General features: G+C 32.7%; 1 protein-coding gene and 1 pseudogene across 1 annotated transcript; both read left to right on the top strand.

Moving 5' to 3' along the window:
- Positions 1-4,782: 4,782 nt before the first annotated feature.
- On the top strand, positions 4,783-11,404 carry LOC138307912 (leucine-rich repeat and transmembrane domain-containing protein 2-like). Its single transcript, XM_069248840.1, has 4 exons — positions 4,783-6,011; positions 7,341-7,441; positions 9,380-9,404; positions 9,763-11,404. Exons 1-4 carry the CDS (start codon positions 5,234-5,236, stop codon positions 9,972-9,974), a joined length of 1,116 nt encoding a protein of 371 aa, XP_069104941.1. The 5' UTR covers positions 4,783-5,233; the 3' UTR covers positions 9,975-11,404.
- Positions 11,405-12,687: 1,283 nt separating this feature from the next.
- LOC138307181 (uncharacterized) lies at positions 12,688-18,576 on the top strand (annotated as a pseudogene).
- Positions 18,577-26,194: the final 7,618 nt, after the last annotated feature.

The following is a 26,194-nucleotide window of genomic DNA, read 5'->3' as shown; positions in this document are numbered from 1 at the left end:
AGACAGCAAGAAACACACCTAACCCGGTCACATTATACTGAGAAGGGCCGAACCAGTCGTCCTCCGCTACATACACGTTACACTCTGCATACATGGGAGGCCGTCCGTACAAGACCCTGGTTGTTAATAGGACGTTAATTAAACAAACAAACAAACAATAACTAGTGCTGATAGACAGCAGTAGTAGATCAGTATTATGTTTGTTTAAATATGATGTGATGTTTTACACTATTTACCGGTAAGAACTTAATAATTGTTTTTTTTTTATTAATTTAGCGAAAATTATCTTAAAATTTGCTGATAACATAGGAATGCCTGTACCACAAGTCCAGATTTTCAGGTTAATTTTTTCACCAAAGCTCATGTCTTTTTAAAAAAAAAAACAACAGTGACTCGTTATGGAACATCTATATATATTACCTAATAGGCCTGTCAAGCCTTGTCATACGGCCATGTCATCAATATCGTAAGCCACGTGTAATAACACTATCATCACATAACTGACCCGTCCAGCCATGTCATACGGCCATGTCATCAATATCGTAAGCCACGTGTAATAACACTATCATCACATAACTGACCCGTCCAGCCATGTCATACGGCCATGTCATCAATATCGTAAGCCACGTGTAATAACACTATCATCACATAACTGACCCGTCCAGCCATGTCATACGGCCATGTCATCAATATCTTAAGCCACGTGTAATAACACACTACTGTGCCGTTACATAATTATGTAGTTTTGACGTGATTTATATATAACATAACGTGGTTGTCTCAGTAGACGGAAAAGCGAAGTCCGAGCCAGATATCTACAGTTTTATATAGAGACGAAATTAAAAATTCCATTAAAGTGATTTATATTTATATTTATAAAACGTATATGATAGATACAATCTTACACTCTTGAGTAGTTAATACGAAAATTATCACTCGTTAAATAATTTGTCAAGCCAGTCACCTAAATTATTGAACTCATTTTACATAGTTCATATTACATAGCCACTCATGTAAGATTTTCAATATATATTACACATCCAGCTGGCTGAATGTGATAGAAAACGCATAACACGTATGCATAACATGTTATACAATATATATACACAGACAACTTATACCAGTTGTTTCAATCACAAGCTATCAGAATTATATATATTTTTTTAAATGATTTCATTTTCAAATATAACAAACTTTTTAATTAGATAAAATATATTGTACAAATTTTGTTTTGTCTGTAAACTTTATGCGTTCTGCGAATTAAATCATTTTTATCACGTGTTTTTCGACATTTGTAATTAACCAGTGTCATCGCTTTGAAACATGTGACCGCGGTGGCCGAGTGGTTAAGACGTCTCGACATATCACCATAGGCCCTCCACCTCTGGGATGCGGGTTCGAATCCCATGTGGGGCATTTGCCAGGTACTGATCGCTAGTCGGTGGTTTTTCTCCGGGTACTCCGGTTCCCCAACGAACAAACCTGGCACGTCCTTACATGATCATAGCTGTTAATAGGACATTAAACTAATTAAACGAAACTAAATACTTTGAAATAAAATGATATCAAAAGCCCTCAATTTTTTCCGAAAAAAAGGTCCTTAAAAACAATAACAACAAATAAAATTTATATCGATGGCCTTAGGTAAGTACAAAACCGTGCATTTCAGTTTTCCTTCTGTAATTTTTGTTTACAGTGAAGATTCATCTCGCTGTTTTGCCTGGCGTAGTGATAATCAACTAATGTGCGGTATTTAGGACGATGGCGGGAAATATAATACTACCCTCGCTATTACAAATAACATAATGAATTGTTTTTAATTAAATTGTTTTGGAGGCAATTATAAGTGTACTATAATAACATATGCCATTCAACAAAATTATCAATTTCGTTTGATATTCCCATTTTAAAAATCAAAAGCCGTTTCGAAAAAGGTTTGGACCTTTAACGCTTATATAATTCAGATCTATCCATACAGCAAATTTACAACCGATACAAGAACATGCCCCTTTGAAATTTTTATAACAGAGATTGACTGGTACAGTTAATTGTAACAGATAAATAAGTTGACTGTCACTACCTCAGACGGCAAGACAGCAAAATTAATCTTCACTATTAACATTGATTAGGCAGGAAATCTAGAATTTGTTCATTTATAAAATCATCTTAGGCAATCAATATATATATTCGTTTTCTTATGCTATTATTGTTCTTAAGAATCATACAACTTTTATTTCGTAGTGGGTGTTTAAGCGTTAGTAGTTTAACGATATCTTAGCGGTGTTTCAATCATTTTGCCCAATATTCTAATCCGATGAAGCTAAAAAATAGTGACATCAATGTGTATAATTATTTTTTAGACAACATGATCAAATAAATTACGTTTAAACGAACGATTCAGTTGAATGTCAAATGGATTACTTTTTTCCAAATTAATACGCAACGCCGACATCTTTATTGTGACGTCATAATGACGTTGGATTTTCGCGCTATTCTCGGATTTTTTTCTTCATAGTACATATGTAGTATGGAGGAAAATAATCTGCCAATCCGAAAGTATTTAGTATGAAAACAAATAAAATTTGATTTTAAAGGAAAGACGTTATAAAATTAGCCATGTACCTGACTCCTAATATAAATAAATTGACTCTAAGGTCTTAAATTAAAAAAGAAAGATGAAGGTTACACCTTACCTTGAAACTTTAACGAGATTCAGCCAACTAGAAAAATTCTGATAAAACTTGTCTATAAACACTTTTCAAAGGACAAGGTGGTAGTATCTATAGATCTTTCAAATAATGTTACAAAATGCAATTTATTACCCTAAGAAAGTGGTCTCAATGCCCAGATTGTCTTTCTACAGAGGTGGTCGCTAAGGTAGGTTTCAGTGTAAATACGGAACATTCGAAATACAACATTGTTTTAAGGACTAAGCAATTAATATTTAAGATTTCATAACTTTCGTATTAAATATCGAAAAGACATGAATACTTTCCAATATCGATGTGTATCGCTTTCGTGCTATTCCTTACAAATGTATAATATTACCATGTACTACAACCATACACTAAAGAGTGATTGATTGGCTCTCGAAGGTTAGTTAACACAGCGTAAACAAATATGTATAGACATCAAAACAATAGAGGCAAGGTGTTGTTTGAGACGTTTTTCCAAATATCACAAAGGAAATGTGAAACATTTAATGTGTTCTCTACTTCAGTATTTGTTTACCTAGCCAACGTTTTCGAGTTCAAGGATCGTTGAACTTACTAAAGTAAATAATGTGTATTGTTGTCGGTCTTGGCTGACCTTTTCGGTAGTATAGCATGCGAAGCCGGTTGATTAATGTTATATCAGATTCCAAATAATTTTTCAAGTATTTAATCGCTATGTAGGTTTAGTTTGTTTTTAAAACAGATCAACACAGTAAACCATGATGTTAAATATATAACATGTGCGCTACAGTCAAACGAAACGAATATCCTTGCAATTTATATTCTTTTCCAAAGACGCATGGTAGAGCTATGTCACATTTATATATATATATATATATAGTAGCAAAACACCTGTCGATTTCGTTCAAAATTCTCCACACTATAAAATAATTAGATTTTCTACATAGTAGTCTCAGTGAATCATGCTAATAAGTATATATGTTTTTATATGTGCTCGTCGCCAAAGCGAGTAGGTATTAATTGTACTTTTGCTTGCGGAGAAAACTACATGCGGTTTTTTCCTCAAAAATGAAGACGTCACAATCAATACCTACCCTCAAGGGAGGTAACTCTATTACAAGCAAAAACAGAATTGTGCTGCCTCAATGAAACATGCGTCTATAAACACTGAAGTCCGGTCACATTGAATATGTATACTGTAAAGTTATATTTTTTGCGACGAATTAATTTCGCGTTTGAGATCCAGTTTCAAGACGATTTAGTTTCGCGATATCAGCTTACACGCGTGTTGTTTATATCTTTGTAACTTTTACGTGACGAATAATTTCCGGGATTCCACACCATTGGCAGAATACGCGAAATCAATCGCATGATAAAATAAGTGGATTTACAGTAAATATACCGACTACAAGCGAAGCAGTCCACATTTACATTCAAGCGAAGTCAAGCGAGAAACTCGGAAGAGAATGCTAGTAAGGGAAATGGATCAAATTATGATTCGCTAAAATTTGATTTTTCAAATTCGCATCATTTTTGACTATAAGGTTTAATTACACAGGTATGCATATTTCAACATAATCAATACTAATTTAGATTAATAAAAAGTTAAATTTTGATTATAGTCGTATGTAGGCTGTGTGTTTATATGAAGGCAAATAAACGGCATATGTATGTAGTACCAAAATATAAGTGAAGATAAAAAAGAAGAAAAAATTAGAATATAAAATAGTACAAAAATGTATTGCGAATATCAAATAGTACTAAAAATGTAATGTGAATATGAAAAAGTACAAGATATGTATTGTGAATATTAAATAGTACAAACATTATTTTTGATATGAAAAAGTACAAAATATATTGTGAATATAAAAAAGGTATAACTAATTTCACTAACTCTGATAAAATTAGGATTTTGAGTGATATAAACAAAAATTTGTTAACGTAAATCTAGTGTCAAATTTAATTATTTTATCAAGAAGGCCAGCTTTTTCAACACACAATAAACTCTTATTCACGACGGATTAAGAGGCTTTTGATATTTTTTCACATAAGTTATTGTGTTACTCACATTCACTTCGCCATTAGATTTCTAAATAAACAGAATCGGTAGATTGTTTGATTCACTGGGCGAATCCCCAAGTCAATTATACCGCATTTTTGTTGACATGTAGAAGGGAGAACAACAAAGGACTTTGATCCGAAAACACAACACCAGGTGTATTTGTTTACACTCGTTTAAGTTTGACGGTATACTAGTCATAATACATTAGTATATATTTGTACTGCCTTTAATGGTCTCCATTCCATTTAAATTCAAGACATTTATATCTGACACTTTAATAGCTTTTATTTGATATTATATATATATATATATTCTGACCATTCCTTTATATATTTAGTATGACCGCTTCCGTTAGAGCGGTTAGATCGGACTACGGTTAATGGAGGATTAAATTAATTAATATTTATCAACACGATGTGATTAACTTTAAACAGTTAAGTAGACAAAGAAAAAAATTAGTACTGGATTTTTAGAAATCGAAACGTTTCAATTCACGATGTTGTGCTTTGAATTGGTAATAAGTAGCGTTTGTCTACTGTTTTGTTTTTCAATTTGTAATGCGGCACCAACTGGTTGCACTGAGGCCGGATTTTATGCTACATGCGATTTCGCGGCCTGGTCGCCTCCGCTTGCGTCATCGGATTTCACTACGACGCCATGCTACATCATTCTCAACAATGTTGATGGGACACTTCCGGCGAACGCATTCTCTGGATTGTCCGACTGTGCAGATCCTTCCGGTCAGAGAAGCATCGCTATCACGTGCGCCGGAAGTAATGCTTTGGTAATTGCAACAGATGCGTTTGCTGGAACGATGACATGGATTACAGAATTGAGCTTAACAAATTGTATAATATCGGCCGGATTATCGTCCTCGGACATCTCCGGATTGTCGGGGCTGGTTGACTTCCTAACTTCCGGTGGGACAATTGCGTCATTTGCATCTACGACGTTTAGTGGGTTATCTATGAACTCGATCGCCATGTCGGGTACAACCATTACGGCACAAACCTTTCCCAGTGGGTTTCTGGAGAACGCTGGATCCGCTATGACGAAAATCACACTTGATAATTGTGGATTAACGTCAATTCCAAGCGGTGCGTTCGATGGTAAGACAGCAGTTACTGCCTTAAATATCGCCAATAACCAACTGACGACTCTCGCTACGGACGCCCTGGACTCGATGGTCTCTCTTAATACCCTCTCCATAACGGGTAATCAGTGGGCCTGTACGTGTGATATATCCTTCCTTGTACAGTGGGTGAGATACACGGGTAGGTATATTCAGTAATAAGTGAGAGTGTTAGGGAGGTATCTCGTAATTTCATAGTGATTTACAAACACGGTTAAGAAAGTCTGACTCATTACAATGTAGTTATGGTTTGTTTTACGGGGATACAATGTTTTCGAATTGGTTTTGTTTGTGGTATTTATCATTAATTTTCAAGTACCAGACTTTGTTAATTGTATGGTTAGTGTATGAAACTGTGAATTTTTAACATATTTAATTTCATCGGGTTATGAAAGAAGTTTTGTTTGTAAACTGTGTGAATCTGCAAAGCGGATTCTCACAATGGTTTGCAAACAACATTTATTTCATACCCCAGTAAAATTAAAAATATGGCATTAAAAATAGTGACATCAATGCTTATCATTAATTTCCCAGACTACGTGAAAACATTAAATATATTTACACATAACATTCCATTGGTTTTCCAAGGGATTGTTTTGATATTTAAGCATAGGTGTCACATGTTTTAACATCATCGGGATATGAAAGAAATTTTGATTGCAAACACATGTAGTAACATCAATGCTTATAATCAATATTTCAGACAAGTTGATAACATTAAATTGTTTAAACGTACGACTTCATCGATGTCTCACAGGATTTGTTTTTTAATCAATATGCAATGTCGACGTCTCTATTACAACTTCGGGTTTTCGCGCCATTCTCGAAAGCTTTCTTCATAGTAGTATAAAGAAAACATATTTGCCAATCAGAAAGTCGGATTAAGAATGGAAACAAATAAAAATTAATTATAGTGCTATGAAAAAAAGAGTCGGCCAATCAAAAAGGTAGATTAGTATAAAAAACAAAGGAAAGATACTTATTTTATTGTAAACATATATGTATAAACAAAAACTTTCTCCTAACTTTTGCGTACGTAGCCTTTGGCGAGAATAACTTTTGCATCTTACATTTCAAGTCACTATCTTGTTATTTAAACATATATATATATCAGTGTAATTCAGATCTACTTAAACAATTTCAACAACAGGATGGTGATTTGGAAAATGGTTCTTCGTCCAATGCCACATAGCCGAAAATATTTTGAACATGTTTACAAGTATTGGAAAATCATAGAGAATTTTATATCGATATGAAATTCTTCATGATTGCGATGGACCATTCCATACAGATTTGTGCTGTAACGCATTATGCATAATTATGTGGGTACAAGGTATCAAGTCACTATTAACAACTTGTAAATGTCTGTGGAGTTTAGATAAATAATGATATAAATGACAATTTAATTTTCAATAGTTGAAATTTTTTAATAGTTAAAATTGTTGAGTTTTGTATGATGGATGTATTTTAGGAGTGACGTTGGATGGTGATATCACTTGTACGACGCCAGCGACGTACAACGGAAAAACTCTTAACAAAGTCACCTTTGCCCTAGGTTGTGAGACTACAACGGTGAGAATGGTTCAATACTTATGGGAGGCATACTTTGATTCTGCACAACGATTTCTATAATTTTTTTTAAAATAATATCAATATCATTAAATTATGTGTTTGCATTAATTCTATCTATTTTGTGTTTTTATCAGGTAGATTTTATTTGTGACAAATAATTTACAAGTTGTTATTATATTGTACATATGTTTTTTTTATTCCATTGGGGAACTGGTTTTGTGTTTTTTGTATAAAATTAGAAATACCTAATATAATATACCTGTATAACGTGTCTACAATATTTACACAAGGTCTCATTCGCTAACATTGTTTGTTTGCTCACAAGAAAAACTTACTAAAAAGGTTGTTAGTTAGTTGCAACATATACTCATCCCTTTATATATTTTTCACATAATGATATTTCATTAAATATTCGTCAGGACATGTTGAGTGCCAAAACCGTATAGCATATTTAATGTAATATGCTATCATAAGTATAGGAGAAACACCGAAATCTTTGGAATAGTCAAGATAATGAATTGTTCGAGGCCCGTAAGGGCCGAGAACTAATCATTATCTTGACTATTCCACAGTTTTCGGTGTTTCTCATACATGTACTTAAAACATGGCACTTAATGTCACCGGTACTCTCCACTATTACACTGGGTATTGTTTAACTATTCCACAGCTCCAGGTAAACCCTTACTACCGATTTAAACCCTAAGACCTATTCATGATTCATTTATTTACTTCACTAGGAGAACAAGAATCATGATTTGCATGATTTTTTTGAAAGATCCATGCAGAGGTACTATATGGTACTCACACTGAAACATTTCCTCTGTTTCCCATGCAGCACATTCCTTAGAGTGAAGTTTAGAAGAAGAAAAAACAACAAAATAGTCCCAACGCTTTGGATATATAAACAAAATAGTGAAATCATGTTGCTAAAGAGTGTGTTTTTTGAAAGTATTCCTTGGGAATTATCATCTTCTTGAAAGGTGTTGGGATGTAAATTTGTTTGATTGATGCAATTTTTATGGAATATAAAGTGATTTGGATATACAAAATATGGAAAAAAACCATGTCAAGCATCTGTAATTTCATTTTGGCAGAAAATTCAGCATTTATCTCATGGGATTTACTCTTCTCTCTTCTGGATTTGTTCAAATTAATTCTTTTTTTTTGGGTTATGGATACAATGGCTGTGAAAGAACTTATCAAATTTATTTTGGAATGAAGTGATGAAAATTGTATACATATATACATGCATATGTATATCGTTATTATGAAAATAAGTTTACAAATACTGTACGATCACAACAACGTTGACAAGTACCTGGGTTAATCTTTAATCCATCTCTCCGAGGATTTAATGAATGAGGATGTATTTCTGATTACATGCTAAGCTATGTTCACCTGAGTCACTACATTCATCTTCAACTGTGGAATAGTTACCTTTTCCCGTGGAATAGTTCACAAACTATTCCACAGCAAAAGGTAACTATTCCACAGTAGAAAGTGATAATAGTAGCTATAACAATAGATGACATCACAGCCATGTTTTGATAATATGTTATTGATCAAATGCTTAAATATTATATACGAAATGTTAAAAACAAACAAAAAGGTGTTCCATACTCTTAATCTAAACATAATCAATAACTGAAGATTAATCGCGTATATATGTGTCTAATCAATACAAAAAACTTATAAAATAATCTATTTTGTTTTTAGTGCATGCGTAATCAGTAATTCATTCCACATTAGAACATAGAGCCATGTGTTTTTTCGGGAAAATTTCTAATATTTTTATCTAGAAGTAAAATTACTACTCCATTCATACTTTTTAGATGTGTCAGTCATATACACTCATCATCATAAACTGGAAATATTTTAACACTTAATTAATATCAAATAAATCAAATTGTATATTTTATTAAAATTTTACTATTTCAGACATTTACCTCATCGGAAGAATCAAGTAAGTTTTTAATTGCTATATTGAGTTATCTTATAACAACTTCTGATGAATCTATTCGAATAAATTCAATATCTAGAAGTAATTATACAACAGATTTTCGTCAGATATAATATTGCATACATGTTACATTTATGTAAATGACGATATTTGACAAGATATGAATGATTTCCTGCATCATATAAGCTTGTTAGTAATACTAGTACGTACTACAGTAGTATACATCTGCACATTTACACATGTATTGAAATTGACAATTTGATAATGAATGATATGAAGAAAATACTTTTTTACGGTTGTCATGAATGGCTATACATTGGAATTTAATTTATCAATTTTTATATTTGCTCTACTTTCAAAGCTTGGGACAAAACTCTGAAGTACGGGACCGCTGTCATAGCAACCATAGGTCTGGGCATCGCTACTGCCGCCTTGGTGAGCCATTGCTGCATGATGCAAAAAATGGCGCAACCGAACAACACCTCAAATCCAACGAAACCTAAGTCAAAACAAAGTAAAGTAAGCGTCACTCCGGCCAAGATAAACGAACCGACAAGGAACTCTTTCTTTTAAATCCGCATCATCTACAGTGTGGACTTTGACGATACATTCTTTGACAGAGTTTTGCGAGAGAAGAATACATTTGTATAAAATTTTCACAGCTCGTCGCTTTACCGCCTGGCGTATGAATTTTTAACTCTGATTGTATTATTTTTTCCCTTAATTAATAAGTTTCGCGAATTCATATTTTCACAGATGTGTTTGAAAAGGAAAACCTGTGAGATCACTTCTCATAGGTTTTTATTGATTTATTGATTTAAAGAAGATAAACTGTGTATTAGTACTACAATGAGATAACAAGTGATTCATTTATGGATAAAAACAACAGTTTCGTAATAGCTTTTCATGATCTTTGCACCTGAATTGCTGCTTTTGAAAAGAAAATGAAATAAAATGAGAAAATTCTAGAGAGTTTGAAAGCATCCCATCCTCAATTTTCTATGGGTTACTGTCACTGTCGTGATATCCACTACTGGACTATTTCATAGCAAATCTGAAGGCTATGTGTGAAACAAAAGATGAGACTTCTGTCATAGAAAAATTTGAGATGTTCTTTGTTGTTATATAATTGTATATTTTATCTATAGATGTGTTGACAAGTTTAAAATCTACCCTAAGGTATTGTGGTCTTATTTTTGTGGAGTGACCACCAATTACATATAGTATTCACATGTCAAAGTGTTTATAACTTTCCTTGAGGCAATGGTGTCATTTATAAGCTTAAGTAGATATATTTCATATCAAACTGTCGATATATTGTCAAGTCGTTTAACTGTGATAATATCTTTATGCTATTAATCTTGATTACATCCGGATTTACCTATTGGACAATGGTCATTTTATTATAAAGACACATGCCTGATTTATGAACATCAGTTGGATTACCAACCTTCAAAGCGGTCACTACGGAATTTTCTTGAAATTACAAATAGTGAACTGTGTGTGTGATCATTATTCAAATTCGGAACTTTTATAAGGTGGATCGCCATCTACGGACAACTAATTCGGTGTCTACATATTGGATTACCAATACCAGTGAACTTTCATTTTATTTCTATGTAATGTGCCACATATGTTTGATATGTGAGAAAGAAACACAATACAAGAGAAAGGTAAATTCCACTTGAATTCTTCGTTTTGTGTCCTGCAATTTACATCATTACCAACGGTCCGAACCGAACCTGAAAATAACACACATTTTCCTTATTAAACCTCTGTACATCACCATAATAGAATAACGGCGCACTGTTTTGTTTTGAGTTGGACGTTTTTCAAGGATCTTCAAAAGGAGTACTTGCGGGCCCGGAACTTGTCTTGTTTTTTTTCTCAAATAAAATGCTTTACTTGAGGATGAAAGAATTCATAAACGGAGATGATATTTTGAAGTAGCCAGTATAATCCTACACTATTTCAAATGAATAAAGACAACTTTTATCATAGAAGTGATTACAGTTATCATTTGAAAAAAACCCTAGAAAACTACGTTGTACATATCACTCATTGACATCACAACCAGTTCGATATCATATATGTTTATTCATGAGTTCTTCAGAGTGATGTCCTGTGACCATCGTTCTTTATGTCATTAACTTGTAAATCAAATAATCATTTTGACATTTGTTGAAAAATCTTTATGTAATTAAACAAATCAGTTACCTTTTATTCGGTCAATAATGCGTTTTCCGCCTGAATTAAAAAATGACTGAGGGCTACGCCCTCGGTTATCATTCATTCCATTTATCTTACATCTTCTGTGAAGAGAGATGCCATGTCGATGTGGCACCCCTACAAATCACCTCATAGGGTAAGCCATTTTCAATTATGCATTCAAAGGGGAATTTAAGAGGTGGCATATTTTAAGGTTGAAAATACTGAGGTGGAGATTGTGAGATATGTCGACGGATCATTCATTTATAAGTAATAGCACTTTTCTAAATACACAGTACTACTAATCTTTGGATCCCTTATTCAAGCTATTCAATCTTAAAGTTGATCTACTTAATCAAATTTCAATATTACCGGGATCTTAATGACTGCATATACATCAATAGGAAAGAAAATGGTATTACGCCTGTAAGTTATCTTCATAATATACAACAATAAAATGGGACGGAGATGTGGCAAGAAATATGGGAAAAAAAATCTCCGTCACAAACTGCTTATTAATGTCCGCATTCATATAAATATTTCAACAAGATTACAAGAAAATCTTTGTCTCATTGAGTAACTGAAAATATTTCCCGATCACAAAATCATTATTTGATTATTATTTATATAATATTGTAAAAACTTTGAATTAAGTTTCAATTTCCCGATTTTATATAGTCTTCAACGTTCACTCTTATTCAAAGTCGAACAGTATAAAATGTTACCGTTGATATTTGTGTGTTCAAACAAAGAATAAAAATAAAAATACGACTGATCACTCTCTTCGTTCATGCGATATCAAACCAACAAGACAAAAAGCATGACGGCAACAAAACAGATAGATAGTTTTCATATGTTCTTGTGAAAGGAAGAGAAAATAACGATAACAATTTTGAATTTGAATAATTATTTATTTTCATTACATAAAGTTATCATAAAATTTATAGATAGACGGAAGAATTGTTGTAAAAATCTAAGGTTGTCTGATAGAAAAAGTCCTGTAGACTATAGTAAACTATTTATAGTCATAAGTATATTGGCTTATTTAAACCCTAACTAAACAGAACCTGTATTAGCCATGTGGTTTATGTCAGCCTTGATGGTCACGACAGTAAATAGATATGTAAAATAGACCTATAGAAACCACCTTAATCCCAAATCACTTCGCCGAGTATGGCCGACATTTCAATAGTCATAATACATAGCCTATAGCGTATATTTGTTTTTCCATTAATTTATTAACGGCGTATTTTCCATTTTAAAGTCGACAAATGGGACTTTAACAACGCGTATTTGCCAAGTACAAATTGTGTTGCTTTCCCTTACAGTTGCTCACATAGCATAGACCGTGTCTTGCCCATGGAATCGATCTCCTTGGTTTATTAAATATAATTATTTTCACAAAATCCCCGAAACTTGACAGGAGGCACCGACCAGTTTTAGCGAAAAACCATGTGGTTGACCGGGTTAGTATTCGGTACTTTTGTCACCTAATGGTGCTTCCGGCTGCCAACGCACAGCCAAGCGGTTGCATTCCGGCGGATGCGTTTCTGGACTGACGGACTAACCAACAGAAAACTACGTGTTTGGGGAGTAAGGTTTTGGTGATTGCATCGAAGCCATTCGCCGGTTCCCTTTAATTGATTACCGAACTGAGTCTGACTGATTGCATAATCTCCGACGGTTTATCGTCTTCAGACTTTGCCGGATTATCGGGGCAGGTAGACTTTCTAACTTTCTAACTCCCGGTTGATCAATTGCGTCATTTGCACCTACGACCTTTAGTGGGTTATCTATGAGTTCGATCGTCATGCCGGGTACAACTATCACGGAGCAAACCTTTCCCAATGGGTTTCTGGAGAACGCTGGATCCGCCATGACGAAAATCGCACTTGATAATTGTGGGTTAACTTCAATTTCAAGCGGTGCGTTCGATGGGAAGACAGCTGTTACCGCTTTGAACTTGCTACGGACGCCCTGGACTCGCTGGTCTCTCATAACGGGTAATCAGTGGGCCTGTACGTGTGATTTATCCAACCTTGTACAGTGGGTGAGATACACGGGTAGGTATATTAATTAATGAACGGATGTGTAAGTTAGTTATTTCGTACTTTTTACAGATGTTTACATACACGGGTCGATAACAATCGTTAAAAATGTAGGGAAACTAGAAATTGACACCAGCCACAAAAATTCTGCTAAGTATACCCTCAAACTCTCATACTAAAGGGAAAGCTCATGTCAAGATTTAAAAAAAATAATACTCAAATAATAGGGTTCTATAATTTTCTTTTAGATATTTGAGCTTGGAATATACTATCTATACAAATTTACATTGGAATTAAATTCAACAAATGTAATGAGACATACATTTTCTTGACATCGTTAAAAATGTTAATGACGTATTACATGAGTGACGTTTGATGGAGATATCACGTGCAAAACCCAAGCCACGTACAACGGAAAAACTCTCAACAAAGTCACCTTCGCCCTAGGCTGTGAGACGACAACGGTTAGTGAAGAATGTCTTTTAATGTTAGAAATCATACAAAGAAATCTTATCAATGAGTTTTGATAAAAAAGGTGTTTTTTTTATTTGATATTTGTTTTTATATATTTTATCGTTCTTTCAGTCATATTCACTTGTATTGAAATTGCTAATGAGTTAAATCCATCAAATGCCGATTGCCGAAAATAATGTCAATAAGTCAGTTCCTATCAGTTGTCGTCTCACAGCCTAGGGCGAAGGTGACTTTGTTGAGAGTTTTTCCGTTGTACGTGGCTTGGGTTTTGCACGTGATATCTCCATCAAACGTCACTCATGTAATACGTCATTAACATTTTTAACGATTGTTATCGACCCGTGTATTAAAACTAGTATTCTAAAACATGTGATGAGTAAAGTGTAAAGTATGAGATAGTTAAAATAATAATTGATAGACCTTGATGTGCTGCGATTATTAAAACTAGTATTCTAAAACATGTGATGAGTAAAGTGTAAAGTATGAGATAGTTAAAATAATAATTGATAGACCTTGATGTGCTGCGATTATTAAAACTAGTATTCTAAAACATGTGATGAGTAAAGTGTAAAGTATGAGATAGTTAAAATAATAATTGATAGACCTTGATGTGCTGCGATTATTAAAACTAGTATTCTAAAACATGTGATGAGTAAAGTGTAAAGTATGAGATAGTTAAAATAATAATTGATAGACCTTGATGTGCTGCGATTATTAAAACTAGTATTCTAAAACATGTGATGAGTAAAGTATGAGATAGTTAAAATAATAATTGATAGACCTTGATGTGCTGCGATTACTAAAACTAGTATTCTAAAACATGTGATGAGTAAAGTGTAAAGTATGAGATAGTTAAAATAATAATTGATGGACCTTGATGTGCTGCGATTACTAAAACTAGTATTCTAAAACATGTAATGAGTAAAGTGTAAAGTATGAGATAGTTAAAATAATAATTGATAGACCTTGATGTGCTGCGATTATCAAAACTAGTATTCTAAAACATGTGATGAGTAAAGTGTAAAGTATGAGATAGTTAAAATAATAATTGTTTGACCTTGATGTGCTGCGATTACTAAGACTAGTATTCTAAAACATGTGATGAGTAAAGTGTAAAGTATGAGATAGTTAAAATAATAATTGATAGACCTTGATGTGCTGCGATTATTAAAACTAGTATTCTAAAACATGTAATGAGTAAAGTGTTGATAATGAGATAGTTAAAATAATAATTGATGGACCTTGATGTGCTGCGATTATTAAAACTAGTATTCTAAAACATATAATGAGTAAAGTGTAAAGTATGGGATAGTTAAAATAATAATTGATAGACCTTGATGTGCTGCGATTATTAAAACTAGTATTCTAAAACATGTAATGAGTAAAGTGTAAAGTATGAGATAGTTAAAATAATAATTGATAGACCTTGATGTGCTGCGATTACTAAAACTAGTATTCTAAAACATGTGATGAGTAAAGTGTAAAGTATGAGATAGTTAAAATAATAATTGATGACCTTGATGTGCTGCGATTACTAAAACTAGTATTCTAAAACATGTAATGAGTAAAGTGTAAAGTATGAGATAGTTAAAATAATAATTGATGGACCTTGATGTGCTGCGATTAACAAAACTAGTATTCTAAAACATGTGATGAGTAAAGTGTCAAGTATGAGATAGTTAAAACCACTTTAACTAATATACTAACTAAGTGTACTCCTAGATGAAATGTAATTGGATAACATTTGATATAAAATTGGTAATCTCTATGAAATGAAATCTGGGAACTTTATGTAGATAAAAATATGATAAAGGTTTTATGACAACTAACATGTATCATGCGTTGAGGCAGATGACTGAAAATAAAGACAATTTCTTGGATCAATTCATGTCACGTGTAGTCGTTCATTTATATACTACAATGAAACCTGTCTTATCCGACACCTGACTTTTCGACATCCTGTCAAATACGACACTACCTTATTCCCTGAACAGCAAAAGTGAAAAGTAATAGATTTTAACATCATGCGTAATCTGGCCGAATGAGTCGCTCAGTTTGGTGTCGTATAAGAAAGTTTTACTGTAGTAATAACAATATGTATAATAAGTCCTGATTTTTTGTTGTATATAGATATGCATACTATAGTCGACTTATAATATTAGCTGATTGCCGAAAATAATGCCAATAAGTCAGTTCCTATCAGCTAATATTATAAGTCGACTATGGTTTGCATATCTATATACAACAAAAAATCAGGACTTATTATACATATTGTTATTACTACAGTAAAACTTTCTTATACGACACCAAACTGAGCGACTCATTCGGCCAGATTACGCATGATGTTAAAATCTATTACTTTTCACTTTTGCTGTTCATGGAATAAGGTAGTGTCGTCCAAAATAAAACTAAAAAACGTACCTGCGCACTTTACGCGGGTGCGCACTATACGAACAAAAAATAGTTTATACATAATGTTGAAACTGCTGTTATCTTTATATATATATCTAAATGAAAGTTTGATTAAAACAAATTAAAATAATATAAAATTAAACAGTAATGTTTCCGTATTCCGTGCTATAATTGAACATTTCCTTTTACATGTATATTATTTTATTTTGACTAATTTATTAACATATAATGGATAATTATAGAGATGACAACTCTTCCAACATTATATTTTATCTGACAGTTCCATACCAGTATAATTCTTCATATAAAAACGCGGTGAAACAGAAAGTCGATTTCCCAAAAGCAGTGTTGGGATCAAGATTTAAATCATATTGTTCCTTACCTTTTTACTTCGATATAATTGACATATAAATATACATATGTAACACTATAAACGAAACACGTTTAGAAACATTTCGATAAATACTGTCAACGTGATTGCCTTCTTAAGTAGACCTGGTACACACAAATCGCATGTACACATGAAACTTATACCTTAGGAAAACATTGATCGGAACTTTTGCGTTAAGATTCGAACCCTTATTTAGACTGGGAAATAATTCTGTTTGATTATAGTACATAATCATTGAACTATAGTCCTTAATTCTATTAACTTGATATTTAGACACCTCTCCCATATCGTTTGTGTTGTTTTCCTAATGTGTCGGCAAAACGATTCATTTTAAACATTAGTTTCTTTAATTCGAGAGTTAATCTAAAATATCTTAATATTTTATGTTAAATTTTATATTCAATGGGGGTAGAATGTTAACGTTGTAAAATTATTATATTCTCTATTTCTAAACTTATACATATTAATCATTCTTTATTTATAAGAGTTATATGGTGTCTTTGTTTCTGGTTCATTCCGCTTGATAAAACGACACTTTGAACTTCAATAATCTTCAATTGTCACATATTCTGATCAGTGACATGTTATGCAGAATATAACGTTAAGTTTAGAAGTACAAATCGGTGTAAAGATCTTGGTTATTTCAAAATGTTGTACGTGGGATTATGTGGATTCTATGTAATGATCCGTAATGACATCTCCGTTACAAAAAAAAGTTGTATACATCGGCGTGATTAAACATGTGGATATGAATGAGGGGGGTAACAAAATGTTGAAAACCCGGGACTTACCTAAAATTTCCCTATCCTTTATATCTACATATGAAAGAGTCTTTTACTCCTTTTCTTCGACGTTCTATTGCAATTTCAATACTACGATATTCTGCCATTTTGAAATAAATTCGAAAAAACCGCGACTGTATTTTCTAAAGTTAACCCAGCCTATTTTCTGGACAAATATTAAAATGTACCGAGAAAAGACTTTTTTTTACGTCATCACGTCACGAGGTTTTAGTGTAGCCAGGCGACATGAGTGTATCGCCCGAGACCAGCCAGTATTACACATGTAGTTATGAAAGAAAGTATCGTATTTACCTGAGACATGACCCTTGTGGTAATTGCTCGTCTTTCATACTAAGTAACATTCTCTTCCTATCGTACAAAAATAACAGACGAAGCTTATACACGTAACATAGCAATGATTACCCGTCACAAATTGAAGTACTCCTTCAAATTATAGCGTGTCGCGGATTTTCGGTATATCAAATAATTCATGTTCTCGGTGACAGCGCGATATGCCTTATTTACTCTCAGACGTAATATTTCCTCGGAGCAAGCCCTTGGGAATTTTTACACCTGTGTTTGTACTGTTATATCATAGCAATAATTCATTACTGTCGGAATTTAAATTTATATAAAATCGATGAAAAATGCAATATTAAACAACACCAGCGTGATAATGTATACATAAGTGTACAATCTACATATTTTCTTTCTAATTTCACAGCATTGGACAAAGCTCTGAAGTACGGGACCACTGTAATAGCAACACTAGGTCTGAGCATCGCTATTGCTGCCTTGGTCATTGCTGTTTGATGCAGAAAATGGCGCAACAGAACAACACCTCGGTTCCACCGAAGTAGCAAATGATAAAACCAAACGACTCGTCAAATGCATCAACTAAGAAAAGAAAACCCGGAAAACGAGCTGCCATTCCCCTCGTTTAAAATTACAGATAGAGAAGTGTATATAAAATAGAGGAAGACATTGTAATAGTCAATGAATGGATTCAGTTCTTGCATAGCCTTTATAAAAAACCAGAAGAAATGTGGTCTGTTGCGTATAATGTATACACAACAGACGCCCATTCCCAGCGATCTTCTGTAATAAGCTTTAGTGGTCTAAGAAGCATTATATGGTGTATACACCGTTTGCATCTGCGATAGATTGGCATATCAGGATCAACATAATTCACGTGCAAAATAAAAAAATAAAAAAAATTACGTAGTAGTCAATTTGCTTTGTCGATGATACTTCGTGATTGTTTTTATTTTATTTTTTTAGTTTAGGAACTTTGTTTCGGCAAATTATAGACAGATATAGTAAGTGGTGGTTAACTAAGTTATATGTGTTTAATTCCATGTTTTAAATAGCAAGTATTCGAGGTTTAGAATAATACTCTCACTGTTTAATCATGTCATTACGTTTCATGTATAACTCGGCGAATGTATACATCAAATACATGTTTTTTTATTATACGTAGTCCTTCTTTGCATATGACGGAGTGATCTCCCTTACAAGAAGGTATCAATTGTGACGTCGTAACTTTGTAAGTAAAAATATGACGTTGCACGAATACTTATATGACGAAACAATCAGTACCTACGTACCACAATTGTATAGAACTATAATGTGCAAATTAATGGTACTCATTGAAAAATGTTTTACGTGTGTAAGTGAGATAGTAAACGGATTTTTTTTTCAATTGACCTTTAATTCTGTAAGCCCACATGTTTCACATTATACACACTTGATATTATGCTGACTTCTTATGTTTTTTTTTTACAAAAAAAAAAAAAATAAAAGAAAAAAAAAGAAAAAAAAAAGAAAAAGAAATAATCAAAATGAAAAATTTGTGTTTAAAAAAAAAGCAACAAAAAAAAAACAACTCAGAATGGCTTTCATCTTGAGGACTAACTTCTCAGAACAGTTGTCTAATTCTATCTGACTTATAACTATCAGCACAAACCTGTACCCGCAGCGTGAACCCGCTTCACGTATTCTCTAAAAATGCTTGAGGATTAACTTGTTCATGAATATTTTTATGTTATGGGGATATATTTACATTTCCTTGTCTCTTCTACTATATAAACTAACCAAAGCAAAGTGAAGTAAGTATATGACGGCATAACTGACACCCAAAACGTGACAATTATGACGTCACTAATGTTGACGTGGTAACGTCAAATAATCACCGTCATAATGGCTGTTCCATCTTATGGATGAAATAGTCGTTAATAAACGGTTTTCCTGGTGTAACTTAAACAATGTTAATGCAGAATCCCGAAGATGAGTTGATAATGTAAATATAAGCATTGAACTATTTTCTTATGATGTTGAGATATAATATACAAATGTTGAGTGTGATCTTAACATATTTAGAGTACACATAGATTTGTGTGTTATTTAAGCATTAAACTATCTTCCTATGGCATCTATGGTCTATATATGTGCCAGAGCTTTGTAGACAATCATATAGCTAGCGAGCATTATGACGATTGTCTGCAAAGCTCTGGTATCTATATAGACCATAGATGCCATAGGAAGATAGTTTGATGCTTAAATAACACACAAATCTATGTGTACTCTAAATATGTTAAGATCACACTCAACATTTGTATATTATATCTCAACATCATAAAATTATATTCAGATTAGTCCTGATAATTCAATTTCTAAAGATAATCTCTTCAGTATTCAAAATTCATTTTCAATCAATACAAAGGTTAGTCGCCAAATTTTAAGAATAATACGTGTCACTGTGACTATGCATGCAGTCTATTTAGAATTGGCCAGTAAGTTAATGGTACATATAACGTAGATTCAGGTAATTAGCACGGCTGTAAACGTGTGACATGTGCGTTTAACATCAGATGGGTACGATCACATGGGTGCACGGTGCATGGTCTCCTCAGTTGTCAGAATTTAGTTCACGGAACTGTATGCATGAACCAGGAATTAGCGGTCAAATCAAGAAATTGGGGGTTTAGTCGTCTCTGCCATATTGGAGTGCCGAAAGCCATAAAGGTATAAAACATACGTTATAGCTTATACATTTGAAAATGGTAACATTAAGGGGAGACAATTACATTATATTACATAATGTCTAGTTTGGGGTGTTGTATTTATACCTGCCAGGTATAATTGGTTGAAGGGGGTTGGGGGGTTGGGGGGAGCTGGTGGGGGACTCTTTCATTGTATTACATAATGTTCATCTCAGGTAAGCTAATTTAACTAATTTGTATTGATTAATTGTAATATTAGGGATATTAGTTTATTAAAAGTATGTATTTTATGTTATAATGATGAAAAATACCATTTTGTGAATATTTTTTCTGTTAAAGAAACATATTAATGGTGTTTCAGGGTCATTCAAGTTTTCCGGAAATATGTGTTGGTTGCATAGATTCCAGTCATGGACAAAGACATGCATCTTTTGTGCTCTTTACAGGTTTGATCTTTGTTTAATTTGTTTTTTTTTAAACAGAAAGGCTCTGGAACCATGTTCATGGTAAATTTGAATATGTAAAAAGGTTTGGTATATCTGGTTTTCTTCCAAAATCTTGACATTTTCTATAATATAGGGGTACCTGATTATGTAATGCATTATCTCCCCTTGGCTGGGGACTTTTCCTAATTTTTCATTATATTCAAAAAAGTTAATGATGTAACCAATAATTAACTTAAACAACCTTAATACTATTTCAATATTTAATACGTAATTTGCAAGCAATCAACACAGTGTGTAAGTTCAACATTTCATGTTACTCCGCGGGTGACTGTCCGAAGGTGAGGCCCTGTCCTGGAAAAACAACTTGACCGGTTAAGTTTATATTACAATTTTGACATACAGCCGAAATACACTTTACATCATAGTTGAGTATTGGAATTTTAATTTCTGCTATAGGGAACAACCAGCTAAATAAAAAAGACCTTCGAAATGGCCCCTGTGTATAAAAAATTGAGTCTAGGATAGAATTTTAACCCGGCCGCTGATTGGCTGGCTAATAATGAATTTCAAAAGTAAAAATGTTTTCTGACAGGTAATTTGGAAATTCATGTCGAGATTTAGGTTCAAAATATCAAATTTGATAATGAATAGATAGACATATTAGATGTCAGGATATTTTAGTGCAAAATGCGCCTGATTTCAATAAAGCTGCCCTGGTTGGAGTTTGAACAGAAGAACCCAAACTTTTTTTCTAACTAGTGTTATATGAGAACCTAGACTTTAATTATAGAACACAATATCTAACTAATTTTCCTTTGTTTTAATAATACAGTACAAAACTTTAACAAAGTTTACCTCTGTGGTCTATGTAAAACTATTTAGTTGGTTGCTCTCTGGTAGCAAAAAATGGCATTTATCAGCGGTGGAACATTATACAGGATTATACGGGTATATCACAGTTCATTAAATACATTGATTAATATTTAATATGTAATTATAATTCAATTTTGCTTGTTACGAGCATTATCATTGGCTTAAAAATTTACTTTATCAGCTCATAAAGGAAAAAATGGAGTAGCCGTTTGTAAAGTTGCTTCTGATTGGCCGACATGGCGGCGTAATGATTTCATAGACAAAAATCTGAGTGTACTCTCATCATAAACCGATTCGCGGTTTCTTTAGAGTACACTCAGATTTTTTGTGTTATATCTCCATAACATAAAAAATCTATTTAAGTTAATCCTTAAATAAATCGATTATTAGTTAAATATGTAACAATGTTAGAGTAACTATTACAACATTCTTTATTCATTAACATATGTATACATAATAAGTATAAATAGAATAGTATGTAAATGTGTTTATTAAGTGATAACAATTCAATAAAATAATGCAACACATATTTGTGCAATTATACAATATAATGTCAGATGAAGTTAAATCTAAAACAAGAAAAATAGATTTGATAACGTTAAATTGAATTACATCGTCACAAATAGTTTCGTGAAGTTTATGATTCTGAGAGAACGTTTAAAGTCAATCCTACACACTGACAGCTTCAGTTTGCGGCCACCATTTTTTACCCACTGTAAAAATTCCCATCCGCGTGAATGCAATGCTTTGAAGTATATAAACAAGCGGTTCAAACGCTTTTATGATCCGACGAACGTAATCTTCATCCGGCAGAAGCGCAGTGCCTATTGCTCTTTATTTGCAAGGGTTCAAGTGATAGACCAAATTCCAATATAATCAGCTGACCAAAAACGGAATATCTGTTACGGAAACAAATAAATATCGCTCCTCTTATAATGTGGATTCCTTCTCAAAAAACACAATTGAATTTACTAGAGAAAATCGAAGGGATGATCAAAATGTACATTAAGCAGCTGTTGTATCATTTATTCAAATAGCTTATACCATAAGCCTTTCCATGAGTGCTTACAAGGGGACGCTTTGAAAACACTAGGATTCTTTCCTACCATTACTAGTTATTAATATTTTGTGTGGTAGTAGTATTAACTTTCAGCAAATGTTTAGCAATTATTGTAAAACATATAGACCCATAACTAACATGTTATTAATACAAGCGGATATTATATTATTGATTATTCTTTAAAGAAAATAAATGTTTTCTCTGATCGCATGTTTTAATGGAGATTTCCGGAACATTACGTCTCTATATCGATTAAAAGTTAAATAAAGTAATTTTGTTCAGGTTTAATCAATAAACATAAATTATTTAAAGGACGATTGTAATGGCGTTTAGGCGATATCCGTGTCGATCTATTCCGTCTCTACTTATTACAAAGTTTGCAATCTCGGCTCTTAAGGAAGAACGGGGCTGAAAGGGGATGAACTGTGGTATCTCGTTTTAATTGACATTAGTCATAATGTTATAAATGGGGAAGTGGAAAAGGGTTTGTAATATTTGTTCAGACGCCTTTGGGGCATAAAGGGTAAGTCCTACAGGTTAGTGAGGGAAATAAACACTGAACCTGTATTGACAATGTATATATATTGGCATATCAAACCAGGTGATCGATATAGGCTCTCTGGACCTCTGTTGGTTATTTTATATCAATTTATTATAAATTTTCGTTCAATAGTGCTGGAAGATTTATTCTAACATAAACCATAGCAATAACATAATATAGAATATAGAATAATTGATATAGATCATAATATTTCAATCGCAACCTTTCGGAGAAATTTCCGGAAATAGTCGGAAATATGGTCGCGAAGATTTTTTGAAAGTTATTGCATTTTTCTGAGTGCTCAGTTACGTTACCAATGTGCATTCAAGTTACTGATTAGAATTAATTTAGATTACTGAAATTGGTTTTCCTTTCTCAAACATTTCTGGATTTCCTCATGAAGAAGATAATTCTTTTGGTGTTACACTTCAACATGACATGTGTGTTCCGATCTTTCTGATATGGTAACAACATACAGGATTAAATGTTTATATATTTTGATATGTATCTACATGTACATTCCATCATATTAGTCATGTATAATTGCTTTACAATCAATATACGTCGGACACCATTACAAATTAAGGTGTTTTTTCAATAAAAACTATCCAATAATTGATGTCTGATCCAAGTTAAACTGAAAATGTAAAAAAAAAATGAATAAATAAAAGAACAAATTTAAAGTGTTTATCTGATATTATCAGCGGTGGATAGGTGAAGTCTAATAATTGGTTCACACGCTGTTTCCCAACAATTCATCACTGACAAAGAAAATATGTTCAATACTAAAGATGTTTTTAAATCGCTCTTTACTTTTTTATCTTAAGTATGCTTTTAAAGATGAACTATAGTTGCTTTTTAATGTTAAAATTTAGCCCCACATGATTTTGCATGCCAGTGAGCCGTTAACAACAACAAACAAATCAATATTACAATTTTGTTTCACAAAGACTTAGAGTTCCCTCCCTCTACAAGTTAAATCTTCCTCCATCGCAGAATCATCTTTAATTCCATATCTTGTTAGACATAATACATGCCAATCTTTACAATAATGATAGTTTTGACACTGTAAAAATGACATGGAATATTGATGATGAGAAAATTATGCTCGCTGACTGCACTAATTATTTATTGAAAATGCAATATATTACATTGTCATAATTACAGCTAAATGGGTTATATGGAAGATCAGGAATATAAAAAATACCAAAAAATCAACTGCTACATCAGCACTTCAAATTTTAAAAGAATAACTTAAATATAATCTGCCCTTATACATAAAATCATTCAAATTGGGAACAAAAGTAGTTTCAAAATACCGAAATTTATTACAAAAACTAGATGTATTTATAATTACTATTTTATCAATAAAGTACTGATGTGTGAGAGTTTGGTCCCCTTGTTATTAATATCAATTTTAATACTGTTGTGTTATTCATACTGGATACTCACCTATTTAATCCTTAAAACTACTTATGGATTCAGGTTAAATCTTATGAAAGTCTCTCTTCTACCTATGTTTTATGTTAGACTTGTCTCCCCACAACTTGACATATTTGATGGAAATATTAACTACCTGTTATACACAATGTAAATGAATTATCCGCAATTACAAATATCAATGAGGTAATGATATAATAAATGATGAATATACCTGTAAATAATGTGAAAGCAGTGAAAGTTTGTGTTCAAGATTAGAATAATCTTTTTAAATATAGAAATGTGTGTGCAAGTCCTTCTGTGAGAGGAACCTTATGTTATTTATATGTGTTTTGAATAAAACAAATGAAAAAAAATAATGCTAAAAAAATAGTAAAATAAAATAGGCTGTAACTATCAGTCATTCTACACTAATATCTCCAAATAATCTTAACACAGCTGAGCGAGTATTTTGGTAAAAAGTAGGGAGCTAGTCAATTTAACCAAGTAACTTTTTTAAAGCGTAAATAAAGTAGATGTATATTAAATTCGTTTATGTGTGGTCGTACCGTCTTGTCTATGTTCTGTATGGGCCGCCGAACTAAGGTGTGTGACCGAGTTGAGTCCGAGTTCATGGAGGACACGTGAATTCGTTTAAGGGTGATTTACGGCTATAATATGATAACAGCTTCATACCGACATACAAGCACAGATGACAGACTTTGGTAAGTCTATATCTATCATTTTTTTTTCTTATTTTTCTCTTTTTGTAGCCTTATACCTGATAAATATCATCGTAAACATTCGTTAGAACGTGCTTGTCAGTCATGACTAACATTGTAATTGTAATTTGCCATGTGTATTTTGAGAAGTTAATGTCGAATATAGTCTTGTATTTTGATATGTGCATCTTTGAATAAGCTATATACATATATTTGGGTCATTATTATAACTTGTATTTAGTATTATGGATTTGTAAAGTACTCGTAACTTTGCGACAAAAACCAGGCATACATTACAAAAAGAGGATTCTTAGTTAAGGTACGTCGATTAAACGAGCGGACACTCGATATTTTCGTCGAATTTGGTCTTATTTCAAAGTGAATTGGAGCGTTGAACGGACGGTTGTTACCGTCC

This window comes from Argopecten irradians, chromosome 14, assembly GCF_041381155.1.
Source record: "Argopecten irradians isolate NY chromosome 14, Ai_NY, whole genome shotgun sequence".
In the NCBI taxonomy this organism is placed as follows: Eukaryota; Metazoa; Mollusca; class Bivalvia; order Pectinida; family Pectinidae; genus Argopecten; species Argopecten irradians.
The sequence above is the reverse complement of the archived record's forward strand: the minus strand, read 5'-3'. Positions and strand labels throughout refer to the sequence as shown.